This window comes from Suncus etruscus, chromosome 6 (assembly GCF_024139225.1).
Source record: "Suncus etruscus isolate mSunEtr1 chromosome 6, mSunEtr1.pri.cur, whole genome shotgun sequence".
In the NCBI taxonomy this organism is placed as follows: domain Eukaryota; kingdom Metazoa; phylum Chordata; class Mammalia; order Eulipotyphla; family Soricidae; genus Suncus; species Suncus etruscus.
Genome location: NC_064853.1, coordinates 58,047,721 through 58,065,634, shown reverse-complemented (window position 1 = coordinate 58,065,634; position 17,914 = coordinate 58,047,721). Strand labels below are relative to the sequence as shown.

General features: G+C 39.1%; 2 protein-coding genes and 1 non-coding gene across 3 annotated transcripts in view; 2 read left to right on the top strand and 1 right to left on the bottom strand.

The window, feature by feature from the left end:
* PRKCI (protein kinase C iota) overlaps positions 1 to 17,914 on the top strand; it is an 81,662-nt gene that overhangs the window by 47,439 nt on the left and 16,309 nt on the right. The window contains exons 8-12 of the mRNA XM_049774457.1: positions 1,099 to 1,157; positions 5,354 to 5,530; positions 5,810 to 5,907; positions 8,164 to 8,250; positions 15,772 to 15,907. Of these exons, the coding sequence (XP_049630414.1) occupies positions 1,099 to 1,157; positions 5,354 to 5,530; positions 5,810 to 5,907; positions 8,164 to 8,250; positions 15,772 to 15,907 (557 nt within the window). The remainder of the gene's footprint in view (positions 1 to 1,098; positions 1,158 to 5,353; positions 5,531 to 5,809; positions 5,908 to 8,163; positions 8,251 to 15,771; positions 15,908 to 17,914) is intronic.
* Positions 8,860 to 13,294, top strand: LOC126010890 (BTB/POZ domain-containing protein 10-like). Its single transcript, XM_049774495.1, is given in 3 exon segments — positions 8,860 to 8,877; positions 12,416 to 12,755; positions 12,758 to 13,294. Coding segments are annotated over 3 exon segments (528 nt in total). The 3' UTR covers positions 12,928 to 13,294.
* LOC126012601 (small nucleolar RNA SNORA51) lies at positions 8,977 to 9,109 on the bottom strand. The gene has a single exon (XR_007497053.1). It is a non-coding gene; the product is annotated as a small nucleolar RNA SNORA51 (small nucleolar RNA).

Genomic DNA, 17,914 nt, shown 5'->3' with positions numbered 1-17,914 from the left:
GTAGATAGAACCCATGTCAGCCAAGGCAAGTTCCCTACATGCTTTATTATCTGGCCCTTGGAGTCGTCTTTTCATTTATCTTCTCATTTTTTACTTGGTTTTTGTGTAATATTGGCAGTGATATTTTAAGTGTAGAGTTGTGGAGGTACAGTGATAATGATACCCTTTCAGTAACAGTATTTATTACAAATTACAGTGCCTAAGAGGCTGCGGGTTGGAGGGGAGAGTCTGTCATGCAGGGGTGAGGAGAGCTTGATGAAGGGACGAGTGTTGGAACATAGTATAATTGAAACTCAGTAATGAACAACTTCTTAAAGGAAGTGAGTTGTGAAATCTTGAGATACTCTATTGCTAAATTGCAGTCAGAGCATTAGAGTTTACTGTGATATTTACAGAAGAATTGTTTGGTTAAATGGTAAAAAATGTTATCATTTTAATTTTTATTTATTTTTGGTTTTGGACCACAACTGGTGATGCTTAGGTTTTACTCCTGGTTCTGTGCTCAGGGATCACTCCTGGTGAGGCTCAGGGAGGGAACCTGGGTTGTCAGAAATCAAACCTGAGTTGACCTAATGCAAGGCAGGCACATTACCTGCTGTAGTATTTCCCCAGACCTGAGAGAAATGTTTTTAAAATGGCAAAAATGTTAGTTAACAAATAGTAGTGACTGATTAGTAACTATTGAAGGTCATGAAATATTAGCTTTTAATTTACATTTATGTATAGTTCGGGGCTGGCGCAGTGGCACAAGCAGTAAGGCGTCTGCTCTGCCCATGCTAGCCTAGGATGGATGGCCATTCGATTCCCCGACGTCCCATATGGTCCTCCAAGCCAGGAGCGATTTCTGAGCATAGCCAGGAGTAACCCCTGAGTGTCTCCGGGTGTGGTTTCCACCCTCCTCCCCCCGAAAAAAATACTTTTATGCATAGTTTATTATTAGTAGGGCAGATACTCAACATAAATGAAAATGTATTCATAAATAAAACCTAAAAATCAAACCAGCAGAAAAAATTCTTTTGAAAAATCAAATCAAGAGAAAATGTCACTCATTTAATAGATGCTATATTTTTTTCTTTTTGTTTGGTATTGGGATTTTAGTCATTCCTTACAATCCTTCAAGTCATGAGAGTTTGGACCAAGTTGGTGAAGAAAAGGAGGTAAGATAATTTGTCATATTGTGTATTTTGTCATTGGTTCTTTTTTGTTGTTTTTGTTTGGTATTTGGGCCACACCTGGCAGTACTCAGGGGTTACTATCCTGGCTCTGTGCTTAGGAATCATCCCTGATAGGCTTGAGGGACTTTATAAGATGTTTATAGGATGTCGGGGTTCAAACCTAGATTGGCCACTTGGAAAGACTCTGCTTCTTGCCCCCTGCTTTCTGTTATGTTATCAGTCTGGCCCTGTCTGTCATCAGTTTGCTTTGTGGCCACAGCCACCTGTGCCCAGGGCTAAGTCTTGGCTCTGCTCAGGGATCACTTTTGGAGGAGCTCAGGTCCATATGTGGTGCTGGAAATCAAACTTGGTCAGCTGTATGTCAGACAAGCACCTCCCACACAGTATTATCTCTCTGCTATCATCGATATTTTTTTTAGAAATATGACTAAAAAAAAAAAAAAAAAAAAAAAAGAAGAAATAAGACTTAGGGGCCAGGGGCCGGGTAGGTGGCGCTGGAGGTAAGGTGTCTGCCTTGCAAGCGCTAGCCAAGGAAGGACCGCGGTTCGATCCCCCGGCGTCCCATATGGTCCCCCCAAGCCAGGGGCGATTTCTGAGCACATAGCCAGGAGTAACCCCTGAGCATCAAACGGGTGTGGCCCAAAAACCAAAAAAAAAAAAAAAAAAAAAAGACTTAGGGGCCAGAGCAGTGGTGCAGCGGTAGGGAATTTGCCTGACGTCCCATATGCTCCCCCAAACCAGGAACGATTTCTGAGCATCACTGGGTGTGACCCAAAAACAAAAACAAAAACAAAAATAATGCTTGGCAAATTTGGAATATCAAATTGACTTTAGATTTGAAGCAAGATTTTAAGTTGTATTTCTAAAACAAGTTAATTACGTTAGAGCTTTTTTTTTTAGGTTTTTGGGTCTCACCCGGCAGCACTCGGGTTACTCCTGGCTCTACGCTCAGAAATCGCTCCTGGCAGGCTCAGGGGATGCCGGGATTCGAACCACCATCCTTCTGCATGTAAGGCAAGCGCCTTACCTCCATGCTATCTCTTCGGTCCCACATTAGAGTTTTTAATTAATTAATTAATTAATTATTTTGGTTTTTGGGTTACACCCAACAGCCCTCAGGGGTAATTCCTACCTCTCTGCTCAGAAATCGCTCCTGGCAGGCTCCCGGGACCATGCAGGGGTCTTCAAACTACGGCCCGCGGGCCACATATTGTATTTGTTCCCGTTTTGTTTCTTCACTTCAAAATAAGATATATGCAGTGTTCATAGGAATTTGTTTATAGTTTTTATTTTCACTATAATCCGGTCCTTCAAGGGTCTGAGGGACATTGAACTGGCCCCCTGTTTAAAAAGTTTGAGGACCACTGAGAGGTGTTGGGATTTGAACCACTGGTCCTGGTTTGGCCGCTTGCAAGGCAAATGCCCTACCACTGTGTTATATCTCTCAAGCCCCAGCTTTTTTTTTTTTTTTTTTTTTTGGTTTTTGGTTTTTGGGCTACACCCGGAGGTGCTCAGGGGTTACTCCTGGCTGTCTGCTCAGAAATAGCTCTTGGCAGGCACGGAGGACCATATGGGACACCGGGATTCGAACCAACCACCTTTGGTCCTGGATCGGCTGCTAGCAAGGCAAATGCTGTTGTGCTATCTCTCCAGGCCCAAGCCCCAGCTTTTTAAAAAATTTAATCTAATTAGGGGCAGAGCAGTGTCGCCAACTGTAAAGCGTCTGTCGTGCAGATGTCCCAGATGGTCCCAAGCCAGGAGTGATTTCTGAGTACGTAGCCAGGAGTAACCCCTGAGTATCACTGGGTGTGGCCTAAAAATCAAAAAAAAATTTCAATCTAATTATAAAGTAAACAGTAATCCTGGTAGAATAATTTACTTTAATGTTTTTAAGTTTAATTTTATTGTATCATCATTTATAATAAAATTAAATTTTTTTTTTTTTTTTTTTGGTTTTTGAGCCACACCGGTAATGCTCAGGGTTTACTCCTGGCTATGCGCTCAGAAGTCGCTCCTGGCTTGGGGGACCATATGGGACGCCAGGGGATCGAACTGCTGCGGTCCATCCTAGGCTAGCTGGCAAGGCAGACACCTTAACTCTAGCGCCACCACCCCGGCCCCTAAAATTAATATTTATTTTCAGTTTTAGATAGCATAATATAAGAATGATTACTATATTTAACATAGTCATAGAAAACTATTGTTTATAATGTTTTATAGATCTTATATTTATGGGCCCATTATTATTATTTAAAGTATAAATAATAAGCATTCCAGGGGCTGGAGTGATAGCACAGCAGGTAGAGCATTTGCCTTGGATATATCCAATCCAGGTTCGATCCATGGCCTGTCAGGACTAATTTCTGAGCTCAGAGCCAAGGAAGGAGGGAGGGAAGGAAGTAAGTCTTAACTTTCATTTTAATCTAGTAAACATTTTATTGATAGCTTTTTTTTTTTTTTTTTTTTTTTTTGGTTTTTGGTTTTTGGGCCACACCCAGTGGTGCTCAGGGGTTACTCCTGGCTGTCTGCTCAGAAATAGCTCCTGGCAGGCACAGGGGACCATATGGGACACCGGGATTCGAACCAACCACCTTTGGTCCTGGATCAGCTGCTTGCAAGGCAAACACCGCTGTGCTATCTCTCCGGGCCCCTATTGATAGCTTTTTAATTAAAAAAAATCTTAAACATTAGCCAGAATTTCCTAAGTTTGTTGTGAAATAGATTTATCTTGCCTTGTACTCCCACTGTCACTTTGACTTCTTAATATTAAAGCATTTCTAGTCTGTCAATATATTAATACCTAAATTTTAGTTTCATCCTTATATATGTCTGGTGATGAAAGGTTTATTTCACATTACCATCGCTTTTTCTTTTTCTCTACAAAGTTTGATCTTGTTTTAGTTTTCTTTCAGTTTTATTTTTTGAAGAAAATCTAACTCTTTAATATGATAGACATTTCAAGCATAGAAATTTGGATCTGCATTCTATATTGCCAAAGTGAGCTTTTATAATCTGTTCAGTAACTAAAGTTTTTGTATTTTTGCAGAGGTTAAATGTGTCATTCAGAGAAGGAAATTTGCAAATAAGGAATGAATTTTCGATTGTGAACTTGAAATAATGTTCCTTTTGTTCGGTTTTGGTTTGGTTTGGTTTGGTTTTGGTCTTTTGGCCACACCCAGTGATATTCAGGGGTTACTCCTAACTATGCGCTCAGAAATCGCTCTGGGCTCTGGGGCCAGTATGGGACTCCCGGGGTTCTAACCCAGGACTGTCCTGTGTCAGCCACGTGCAAGGCAAATGCTCTACTGCTGTGCTATTGCTCTGGCCCTGAAATGATGTTCTTAATGAACAAGTGAATGATGCTCTTCTGTATGAACATCATTAAGTTCACTTCTCTTTAGATCTTGAAGTTCCTTATAACTTCTTCAAATTTGGAGTTGCTGTTTGCTTGTTTGTTTGTTTGTTTGCTTAGGGTCATGCAATTGGTGCTCAGGGCTTATTCCTGGCTCAGTGCTTAGAAATCACTCCTGGTGGGGCTTAGGGGACTGCATATTGTACAGTATTCAAACCGGGGTATAGGTTGTGTATCTTTCTGTATTGTCTTTCTAGATTAATTTTTGAAATTTTTTTGTTTGTTTTTCGGCCACACCCGGCAGCACTCAGGGGCTACTCCTGGCTTTATGCTCAGAAATCGCTCCTGGCAGGCTCAGGGGACCATATGGGACGCCGGAATTCGAACCACTGTCCTTCTGCATGAAAGGCAAACACCTTACCTCCATGCTATCTCTCCAGCCCCGGAATTTGTTATTTTTATCTATATCAATACCAAAAAAATATTGACTCATACTTTTACCTTTTTTTACCTTGAATATATTTGTAACAGGGCCAGTGAAATAGTATAGGATATAAGGGGTAATTTGCCTTGCATATAGTTGAATTTGGTTTGAATCCCTAGTACCACATATAGTCTCTTGAGCATTGACAGTAGTGATCTTTTAGAGAGCCAACACACAGCTGACCCAGGTGGACACAGGTTTGATTCCCAGCATCCCATATGGTCCTCCTAGCCAGGACTGATTTCTAAGCTCAGAGTAACCCCTGAGTGCCTCTGGGTGTGGGCCCTTCCCCCGAAAAAAGAGTATTATAACTCTAACTTTTGTTGTATATGTTGTCAATAGGCTATGAATACCAGGGAAAGTGGCAAAGCTTCATCCAGTTTAGGTCTTCAGGACTTTGATTTGCTTCGAGTAATAGGAAGAGGAAGTTATGCCAAAGTACTACTGGTGCGATTGAAAAAGACTGATCGTATCTATGCAATGAAAGTTGTGAAAAAAGAGCTTGTCAATGATGATGAGGTAAGTACAGTGATATTTAAATTTAGCATTAGCAAAATCTCTGTACTAGTGCCTGTCCTAGGGAAATACATGAGCTTTGTCTAGGTTTTCTAAACCATTTAATAGTAATTGGATGTTTACAGTGGTGTTTTTCTTTTTGTATTTGAATAAGTTTCAAGGTAGTCAGTTTTTTGATATGTAGCGATTGTATTTCTGGTTTGAATTTCTCAGAACAAATTTATCATTCGTTTTGATGATTTTTCAGCTTGACAGTTCTTTTCCCCTCTTGTTTTTAAATAGGATATTGATTGGGTACAAACAGAAAAGCATGTTTTTGAGCAGGCTTCAAATCATCCTTTTCTTGTTGGACTACATTCTTGCTTTCAGACTGAAAGCAGGTAAGATTAAGCGATAATAGAATAATCCTATCTTATACATTTTGACATATTGCACAATAAAAATCCTTTCTGTTATAATTTCTGAAGTGAATTGATATCATGCAGACTCAAAAGTATTGTATTTACAATTTCCTATTTGTATACTCTTTTGCAGAATCATTATTAGGAAATTATTTGGTTTTTAAGTTAAAAAAGAAAAAGGTAAAATTATACAGCAGAGTCCATTTTTTAAATATCCCAAAGACTCTAGCTTTAGAGTTTTAAGTTTCCTAGAGTTTGGGGTATGGGAGCAAATCAGAACTTTATTGTAAGTAACACTTGAAAATACCTAATCTTTGGGAGTGAGATGGCAGGATTGTGAGCTGGTCTCTTCTGGTCACATGCGACAAAAGTGAGATATTGAGAAAGGCAAGAAAATATTTGTCCAGAAATGTGCTCAGTGCCATACTCTGGAGAAGAGAGGCAAGCATAAGATGGGGCTGAATCTCCATGGTCTGTTTGGATGAAAGACTGGATTCTCTTATACTGATGCTAACAAGAACAAAGACTTCACTGGGGGGAGGACACACTGATGGAGTATTTGAGAATCCCAAGAAATACATCCCTGAAAATAAAATTGATCTTTGTTGACATAAAAAAGAAAACTGAGGGGCCGGCGAGGTGGCACTAGAGGTAAGGTGTCTGCCTTGCAAGCGCTAGCCAAGGAAGGACCGCAGTTCCATCCCCTGGCGTCCCATATGGTCCCCCCAAGCCAGGAGCAATTTCTGAGTGCTTAGCCAGGAGTAATGTTCCTTGAGCATCAAACGGGTGAGGCCCGAAAAACCAAAAAAAACCTGAAGGAGCAGAGTTGATAGCTTACTTCAAAAACAAAACAAAACAAAACCTACTAATGGGGATCAGAGAGATAGCATGGAGGTAAGGCTTTTGCCTTGCATGCAGAAGGGCAATGGTTTGAATCCCGGCATTCCATATGGTCCCATCAGCCTTCCAGGAGCGATTTCTGACCGTAGAGCCAGGAGGAACCCCTGAGCACTGCCTACTAAAAGATGAGAAAACTCATCTGTGTTTTAGGTTGTGTTCATTAGCCTGGTAAAGGAAAATATTATGATAAGCCGACAGTGATATCTTTTTTATTTATTTCTTATTTATTTCTATTCCAGTTTAATTAAAAATTCCCTATATCTAAAATGTTGCCTTTCACTTAATGAAAAGTGTTTTAGTGTGTACAATATCTGTACAATATCATGCAAAAATACTTAATACTTCTCACATCTTTTAGACAATCTGAAGGTCAAATGCTTTAAATTTAGCCTGGTGAATGTCAGCCAACTTATTAAAAAGTCTTTTTTTTTTTTTTTTTTTTTTTTTTTTTGTTTTTGGGCCACATCCGGCAGTGCTCAGGGGTTACTCCTGGCTGTCTGCTCAGAAACAGCTCCTGGCAGGCACCGGGGACCATATGGGACACCGGGATTCGAACCAACCACCTTAGGTCCTGAGTCAGCTGCTTGCAAGACAAATGCCGCTGTGTTAATCTCTCCGGGCCCATATAAATTCTTTACTAAAGTAAAACTGATGCTTCCAGAATTGTCTTTTAAACAGTTACACAAAAATAAACACTACTAAATTACCAAAAGAAAGAAAAAATACCTGAATGTTACTGAATTTTTGTTACACCAGTTAGGCTAGTTCTTATTTTTTGGGCAGTGCCAGTTATTCAAGCTGGGTTGCCTACATATAAATTGTGTATTCCAGCCTTCTGAGTCTTATCCCTGCCTCTGGTTTAATCTTTTTTGCCTTACTTACCAAATAAATATGGAATTTATTTGATCTCATAAATGTCAAGACTAGCAGAGAGTTAAAAATAAGTTTTTGTGCCCTTTATTTGATATTACTATAAGATTATGAATTGTTCATCTATTGGGGAAGTTAAACTTTGTATATAAAGTTATTAAGGTAAAAGAAAGTAATTTAATAACTTTTTACTTTACTCCCTTTGTTCCCACCAAATTGCTGAAATGCTGCTAAGAGGAAATCATATAGAATGTTTCCTTTCGAAGTTTTGACCAGCTTCTGTTGTGATATATGCAAAGTCATGCTACCTAATTGTATTATTGCTATTTGATGATTGGTGATTTATATATTGAACTCAGCCTCACACACAGGAAGCATATGCCCAAGTACTGAACTACCCCCTCCCCGTCCTTATATCCCCTTATTATGGATCTTGGTTTCACTATTTTATCTTCTCTGTTTTAGATTGTTCTTTGTTATAGAGTATGTTAATGGAGGAGATCTAATGTTTCATATGCAGAGACAAAGAAAACTTCCAGAAGAACATGCCAGGTAAGATTTTTAATTATTGTTTGTACTGGGTGAATATAATTATAAGCAATTGGGAAGTGTAAACAATATTAAAGAGAAAGTATACCTTGATAATTTTTTAGGTGTTTTGACTATGAGATATCAACTTCTGAAAAGATTGAAAAATTCACATATATTGATTAAAGTCCTATCAGTTTTGTGGTAATCTATTTGACATTAGATATTCTATTTAATTAGAAGATTATTTTTTCTTAAACTATTAAGTAATTCTGACTGTTCTTTTTATTGTATTTCCTGAATTGTCTTGTCTTTGACTTTCTCCCCTTTGATCACATAAATGTCAAGACTAGTAGAGTTAAAAATAAGTTTTTGTGGGGCCGGAGAGATAGCATGGAGGTAAGGCGTTTGCCTTTCAGGCAGAAGGTCATTGGTTCGAATCCCACCATCCCATATGGTCCCCTGTGCCTGCCAGGAGCAATTTCTGAGCATGGAGCAAGGAATATCCCCTGAGCACTGCCCGGTGTGACCCAAAACACACACACACACACACACACAGTTTTTGTGTTCTTAATTTGAATTACTATAAGATTTTGAATTATATATATGTTGGGAAAGTAAATGACCTCGGATATGAAGTTTGATCCATCAGTATCTGTTGTTTTGATTTTTTGCTGATTAGACATTGTTTCCTTGCTTTGTTTCTTTATATGTTACATATGACTTATGTATTTTCTTTTTTTTTTTTTTTTTTGTCCCCCAATTCACAATACATACCCGGCAAGGGGCCTGTGTTGAGGTATATATGGGGTGCCTTTACTGTACCTCCTCTTTCTATACAGCCAGTGTAAAGAACACAGCCTGTGGTAAGATTTGGGAGGCCTTATCTTATCTTTTATTTATTTTATTTTTTTTTTCTTCAGAGCAAACTAAAGTTGTTTTTTTTTTTGTTTTTTTTTTTTTTAAAGTAAGAATTCATTTAAAGGACAAAATTAATTAACATAATAAGGTAAACTAATATAACATAATATAGTGACATAACATAACATATAATATAATTGATATAATAATAATACATGTAAGTCAAAGAAAATTTCTGATTAAAAACACAATTTTTTTTTTTCATAATGGCTTACATATCTTTCACTGTAGTATTTTGGGTACATATTCACATTGAATCAGGGGAATACCCATCACCTAATATGTCCTCTTCTCAATCAAAAATCAAATATGCTGAAAATAGGCAGAGTCCTGTCTAGAGGCTTCCAACCTCAGTTTGAGAGAGGATGTGAAAAAAGTAATTAAAATACCACAACAATACACACACAAAAAAATATCGAATTAAATAACCAATAAGCACCACAGCAATAAAGACAGGCACCACACAATAATCTCGGTTCTGAAATCAAATCATACTCAAGTGCAAAAAAGAAAGAGAAAGACAAAACAAAATAAAATAAAATAAGGGGCCGGGCGGTGGCGCTAAAGGTAAGGTGCCTGCCTTGCCTGCACTAGCCTTGGACGGACCTCGGTTCGATCCCCCGGTGTCCCATATGGTCCCCCAAGCCAGGAGCATCTTCTGAGCACATAGCCAGGAGTAACCCCTGAGCGTTACCGGGTGTGGCCCAAAAACCAAAAAAAAAAAAAAAAAAAAAAAAAATATTGGAGACATCAACCGTAATCTCCACACCAAAATAAAGACGTCAAAAAAATAGATCATTTATTCTCCTCTTGCTGCTTTCGTGGTATGTGGAAGACTTCTACTTTATCTTGGATGGTAAAATCAGACCTGTTTCTAAAGATCTTGGTGGCTGTGCAGATCAGGGAATGGAGTTTATGAAGTCTTTCTTTGTGGTTCTAGCAGTTATGCTTCTTCAATGTCATTTTTTTGTTTTTTATGTGTTCTAGGTGTTTCAGAATAGTGCTACCACTCTGTGTTTTTCTTTTGTCTTCTGACTTACTTCGTTTAACATAACATGATCTAGGTCCATCCACGTTGCTGCAAAGTCTGTGATTGTATCATTTCTAACTGCCATGTAATATTCCATTGTATATATGTACCACATCTTTTTTTTTATTATTATTATTATTATTTATTTTTTTTTATTAATGCATAATTTTTTTTATTTAAACACCTTGATTACATACATGATTGTGTTTGGGTTTCAGTCATAAAAGGAACACCACCCATCACCAGTGCAACATTCCCATCACCCAAGTCCCAAATCTCCCTCCTCCCCACCCAACCCCCGCCTGTACCCTAAACAGGCTCTACATTTCCCTCATACATTCTCAATATTAGGACAGTTCAAAATGTAGTTATTTCTCTAACTAAACTCATCACTCTTTGTGGTGAGCTTCCTGAGGTGAGCTGGAACTTCCAGCTCTTTTCTCTTTTGTGTCTGAAAATTATTATTACCAGGGTGTCTTTCATTTTTCTTAAAACCCATAGATGAGTGAGACCATTCTGCGTTTTTCTCTCTCTCTCTGACTTATTTCACTCAGCATAATAGATTCCATGTACATCCATGTATAGGAAAATTTCATGACTTCATCTCTCCTGACAGCTGCATAATATTCCATTGTGTATATGTACCACAGTTTCTTTAGCCATTCGTCTGTTGAAGGGCATCTTGGTTGTTTCCAGAGTCTTGCTATGGTAAATAGAGCTGCAATGAATATAGGTGTAAGGAAGGGGTTTTTGTATTGTATTTTTGTGTTCCTAGGGTATATTCCTAGGAGTGGTATAGCTGGATCGTATGGGAGCTCGATTTCCAGTTTTTGGAGGAATCTCCATATCGCTTTCCATAAAGGTTGAACTAGACAGCATTCCCACCAGCAGTGGATAAGAGTTCCTTTCTCTCCACATCCCCGCCAACACTGTTTATTCTCATTCTTTGTGATGTGTGCCATTCTCTGGGGTGTGAGGTGGTATCTCATCGTTGTTTTGATTTGCATCTCCCTGATGATTAGTGATGTGGAACATTTTTTCATGTGTCTTTTGGCCATGCGTATTTCTTCTTTGTCAAAGTGTCTGTTCATTTCTTCTCCCCATTTTTTGATGGGGTTAGATGTTTTTTTCTTGTAAAGTTCTGTCAGTGCCTTGTATATTTTGGAGATTAGCCCCTTATCTGATGGGTATTGGGTGAATAGTTTCTCCCACTCAGTGGGTGGCTCTTGTATCCTGGGCACTATTTCCTTTGAGGTGCAGAAGCTTCTCAGCTTAATATATTCCCATCTGTTAATCTCTGCTTTCACTTGCTTGGAGAGTGCAGTTTCCTCCTTGAAGATGCCTGTAATGTCCTGTAGTGTTTTGCCTATGTGCTGTTCTATATGTACCACATCTTAATGATCCATTCATCTGTTGTTGGACATCGAGGTTGGTTCCAAGATTTGGCTATTATACTGAGTGCTGCAATAAATAGTGGGGTGCATATGTATTTTGGAATGAATGTCCTTCCATCTTGGGGATATATGCCTAGGAGAGCAATTGCTGGGTCAAATGGCAGCTCAATTCTAAGTTCTTTGAGCACTCTCCAGACTTTTCTCCATAGATGTTGGACCAAGGGGCATTCCCACCAGCAATGAATGAGAGTTCCTTTCATACCACATCCTCTCCAACAAAGGTTGTTCCCATTATTTTTGATGTGAGCCAACCTCACTGGTGTGAGGTGGTATCTCATTGTTGTCTTGATTTGGATCTCCCTGATGATGAGCGAAGGTGAGCATGTTTTCATGTGTTTGTTGGCCATCCTTCTCTCTTCCTCAGAGAAATGTCTATTCATTTCGTCTCCCCATTTTTTTATGGCTTCGTTTGGTTTTGAAGGGCTCAGGTTTCTGAGCGCTTTGTATGTTCTAGATATCAGCCCTTTATCTGATATATCAAGTGAAAAGATTTTTTCCCATTCTGTTAGCTGTCTTCTTGCATTAAGTAGCGTTTCTTTTGCCATGCAGAAGCTTTTTAGTTTGATATAGTCCCATTTGTTTATAGTTGATGCTAACGTTTTTGCCATTGGTGCTCCATTCTCAAAGACCCTTTTGATATAAAGGTCTTCGAGTGTTCTGCCTATTTTATTCTCGATAAACTTTATAGATTCAGGTCTGATTTCCAGATCTTTGATCCATTTTGAGTTGACTTTTGTATAAGGAGTGAGATATGGGTCGATTTTCACTTTCGTGCATATGTAAGCGTCACATAGTGGTGCTTACAGATGATGATGTGGTTGATTGGGATGAAGAGTATCCGCCACAGATGGGAGAAGAATATTCACAAATTATTTATAGCACAAAATTATATAGATTTTTCAAGTACATTGAAAACAGAGATGTAGCCAAATCAGTTTTGAAGGAGAGGGGTCTTAAGAAGATTAGATTGGGAATTGAAGGTTATCCTACTTACAAAGAGAAAGTGAAGAAAAGACCTGGGGGCCGCCCTGAAGTGATTTACAACTATGTCCAAAGACCTTTTATTCGAATGTCCTGGGAGAAGGAAGAAGGAAAGAGTCGGCATGTAGACTTTCAGTGTGTAAAGATATCACCAACCTGGCAGCAGCTGCTGCAGACATTCCCCAGGACCAGCTGGTAATCATGCACCCAACTCCGCAAGTGGATGAGCTGGATATACTCCCTAACCATCCACCTTCTGGCAACAATGACCTCGATCCTGATGTGCAGAATCAATGCTGTGATGATGTTCCTTGAAACCATAGCATGCTACTGTTCACGGTGATGTTGCACTCTCCTCATTCTGCACTGCAAGACCACTCTCTTCATTGTGAGATGCACATAACAATGTTTAGGATATTGCAGTGTAGGCTTTTTTTAAAGACCAAAGGTAGCTGAATGGTTTTGTTTTGTTTTGTTTTTAAATGAGTACAACTCTAGCATCCTGAGGTTCCAGTTATATAAATGTATGTTTACCAGTGGGTTTGTGAAATTGGTTCTTTGTATGGGGGACAGTCCTTTTTCACATATCTAGACCTTTTCAGAAATTGTGGAAATTGGCAGCTGGGGTATTTTCAGTTTGATATTTGTCACACCCCAGACAGATGCAGATTATTATATAGTTGCACTTTATAAATGGTGGTTACATGGGACTTATGTATTTTCTAACCTACTTTGCTTAGCCTGATCCTTTTCAATTCCAAACATTTCAGAAAGACAAGATCTCATCTGTTCTAATGATTGAATCATACACTGCATTTTCTCTTCCCATTAACTGTTGTTAATTAACTCCTGGGTTGTTTTTATGTCTTGACTATTTTAATAGCCCTGTAATGAATATAGGTGTGTGCAATCTTTTGTATTTGTATTTTTATGTTCTTTAGATAGATATCTAGAAGAGGAATCACTGGATCATATGATAGTTCTGTTTTTGAGAAATCTGCTTTCCATAAAGACTGAACCAACTTATATTTCATCAATAATGAATGAGTTTCTTTTTCTTCACACCCATGCCAACATTTTTTTTTTTTTTTTTTGGTTTTTCGGGCCACACTCGTTTGATGCTCAGGGATTACTCCTGGCTAAGCGCTCAGAAATTGCCTCTGGCTTGGGGGGACCATATGGGACGCCGAGGGGATTGAACCCGGTCCTTCCTTGGCTAGCGCTTGCAAGGCAGAGCACCTTCTAGCGCCACCTCACCGGCCCCAACCAACAATTTTTTTCTTTCTTTGTTTTGTTTTTTGTTTTTGGGTCACACCCGGCAGTAACTCAGGGGTTTCTCCTGGCTCTATGCTCAGAAATCACTCCTGGCAGGCTCAGGGGACCATATGGGATGCCGGGATTCAAACCACTGTTCTTCTGCATGCAAGGCAAATGCCCTACATCCTATCCTATCTGGCCCCCCAACAATTGTTATTTTATTTTATTTTTTTGTTTTTGTTTTTTGGGCCAAACCTGGTGGTGCTCAGGAGTTACTCCTGGCTATCTGCTCAGAAATAGCTCCTGGCAGGCACGGGGGACCATATGGGACACCAGGATTCGAATCAATCACCTTTGGTCCTAGATCGGCTGCTTGCAAGGCAAACGCTGCTGTGCTATCTCTTGGGGCCCTATAATTTTTTTTTATACAGCCATTCTCCAGGTGTGAGATGGTATCTCATGATCCTTTGGAATTGCATTTCCCTAATGATTAGTGATAATGAGCTTTTTTTTTTTTTTTTTTTTTTTTTTTTTGTGCCTATTGGCCATCTGTTTGTCTTCTTTGGTAGTGTCTGTTCAGCTCTTCTCTCCTTTTTTTTTTTTTTTTGATGTGGTTGTATTTTTGTCATTGAGTTATATGAGTCCTTTAAATAGCTTGCATATTAAGACAAGACTTTAATCACATTTCAAAAGCCCTTTGTCAAATTTTTGGTTTGCATGTATTTCCCCGTGTATTTCTGGTTCAGTGATAGTTTCTTGTGCAGGATCTTTTTTGGATTGGTATAATTCCTTTTATTTTGCTTGTTTTTCTTACTGATGACTCAAATTACTTTGAGGGTGGGGTAGGGAGTGTTTTTTTTATTTTATTTTATGGGGGGGTCACAACTGGCATACTCAGGGGTTATTTCTGGCTCAGAAATTATTCCTCCCTTGGGCAAGTCCCTCACTCTGCTGAAACCCTGGCAGCTGCACATATACCCACCCATTTTACAATTGCTGCTATCTTTACAGGTACTTCTAACGGCCTAAAACTTCAGGTTTAATGGAGTTTGGTAGTTGACATCTCCAGGGACTGTTTGGAGCCAGTATGCCCCCACAACTGCCCAAATGCATACTACACCCATGTGCTGCCCATCTTTTTTAATACTAATTCCCAGTAGGAATATACCAAATTAGATGTGAAATCATCATAGAAGCCATATAAACTTAATAAATCCAATAACAGACTGTTCAGCTAGCAATAAACAGCATCAGGCAATGACATAATGACTCTGTTGTGAGTTATGACAATTTTTACAAATTTTCTTTAAATGGAGTGGATTTTGTTGTTCTTTTGGGGGCTGGAGGATTTGTTTTTGTTTGTATGCTTGTTTTTGTATGATAATTCATAACTGCCACAGGGCAGGCTTGGGGACATTGGGGAACTGATGACAAGGGTAGAAGGAATGTTTATTGGTTGTGGGATTTGGGGTGTAATATTGAACATCAGAAATAACTGAATTATGAGCAGATCTGTAAGCCACACTATATAAATTAAAGAAATTTAATTAAAGACAAAGAAATGACTCCCCCCCTTTTTTTTTGCATAGTTGTGGATTGTTTGTTTTTTTATATATATTGAGTTTGAAATTACAAAATTACTCGTAATTGGGTTTCAAGCACAAAATGTTACAACACCAGTCCCTTTACCAGTGTCTACTTTTTTCCACCCACCAATGCCAGGGATTGAACCTGGGCTGACCATGTGCAAGGCAAGCTCCCTACCTGCTGTACTATCTTTCAGGACTCCTGGAACGACATCTCTGAAGATACCTCAGAGGCCAACCTTAGAGATAGAACTTGACACAATTTAATATTGTATCCAAATGAGTTATTTTTTTATTTTAATTTTTAATTTTTCAGATTTTACTCTGCAGAAATCAGTCTGGCATTAAATTATCTTCACGAACGAGGAATAATTTATAGAGATTTGAAATTGGACAATGTATTGCTGGACTCTGAGGGACACATTAAACTCACTGACTATGGCATGTGTAAGGTAAGGGAAATTTGTAAAAAGGACTTAAGGATTCAGGAATTGTTTTAGTAAAAATAATTTTATGTATAGGGTAGGAAAATTATTGCTCTCTTGTTTCAGATTTTTATTAGAATACTAGTATAAAGACATTTTTTCTAGCCAATCACAAAATTTCTTTGGTATGTATTTTAATACATAATATCTTTTGTCTGTAATCATTTGTCATTTAAAAATTATTGTTATAGTTTACGTAACATTTTATATCTTTGCTGTAAAAGTTGTGAAACTAACCCTTCAACAGGTGAATGGCTAAAGAAACTGTGGTACATATACACAATGGAATATTTTGCAGCCATCAGGAGAGATGAAGTCATGACATTTTCCTATACATGGATGTACATGGAATCTATTATGCTGACTGAAATAAGTCAGAGGGAGAGAGATAGGCACAGAATAGTCTCACTCATCGATGGATTTTAAGAAAAAGACATTACTGTAATAAGGCCCAGAGAAAATGGAGTTAAGTCCGGAAGGGCTGGAAGGACCAGCTCACAATTTGAAGCTCACCACAAAGATTGGTGTACACTGTTAGGGAAATAACTACAATAACAACTAGCATGACGATGTTAAAAGAATGAGAGAAGTAGAATGCGTGTCGCAAATACAGGCAGGGGTGGGAGAAGGGAGGTCCGGAGTGATGGCAAATTAGGTAGGGCATTACACATGGTCAACCCGGTTTGATCTGTGCCATCTGATAAGGTTCCCCAAACCTATCAGGAGTACATTCTGAGTGCTGCTTGGTGTGGCCCCAAAAACGAAGGAAGTAAGGAAGGGAAAGAGGGAGGGAAGAAAGGAAGGAGATAAGGAAATAAATAAGGAAATTTTGTCTGTAGTCCTAGTGCTTTGGCACATCTTACTTGTATATGACCTTCCAGATTTTACCATTTAATAGTAACTCCTAAGTAGTGCATTACAGTTTTTTTTTTTTTTTTTTGGGCCACACCCGGCGGTGCTCAGGGGTCACTCCTGGCTGTCTGCTCAGAAATAGCTCCTGGCAGGCACGGGGGACCATATGGGACACCGGGATTCGAACCAACCACCTTTGGTCCTGGATTGGCTGCTTGCAAGGCAAACGCCGCTGTGCTATCTCTCCGGGCCAGTGCATTACAGTTTTCTAGGAAGTCTTACATTATTTATAATGCAGATTCAAATATCTGGCCAAAAAAGTATAATAGAGCAAAATAAGAATTGTAATTATTCTTGTCTTATATCTTTCTCTGTATTATAATACAGCAATTTCATGTAGAAAATTATTTTTTTCTTTAATAAAATGTGTGGCAAGCGCTGGGAAAATGACATGCTGGAGCATATGCTTTGCACATAGGAGCTCTAGTTCCAGCACTGCTAGGAGATTCTGGATTACTGGGTGGGTCCCCAAACCAATGTTTGGGTAACTGAGAAGATATTCTCAGCTGTGTAAGCCAAAGTTATGAATCTGTGTTTGCTTTTTCTCCTGAATTATTATTCTTTTTTTGTTTTGTTTTGTTTTTGTTTGTTTTTTTGTTTTTGGGGTTGCACCCGGCAGCGATCAGGGGTTACTCCTGACTCCATGGGGGACCATCTGGGAAGCTGGGTTTCAAACCACCATCCTTCTGCATGCAAGACAAACACTGTACCTCCATGCTATCTCTCGACCCCAGGATGTTTGGTTTTTAGTTCTCAAGTGCAATTTGGGGGGTGGGCGGAGAGGAGCGGTTACATCCGGCTGCACTCAGAAGTTACTCCTGGCTCTATGCTCAGAAATCTCTCCTGGCAGGCTTGGGGGACCATATGGGATACTGGGATTCAAACCACCATCCTCTGCATGCAAGGCAAACACCCTACCTCCTTGCTATCTCTCCGGCCCCCTGATTTTTTTTTTTGGCCCCCTGATTTTTTAAAATTATAGTTTTAAAATAGCTCTGCATACAAATTTGGTGGGTTTATTTTGATTTGGTTGATGTGATCTATAAATATGTACTCCAATAT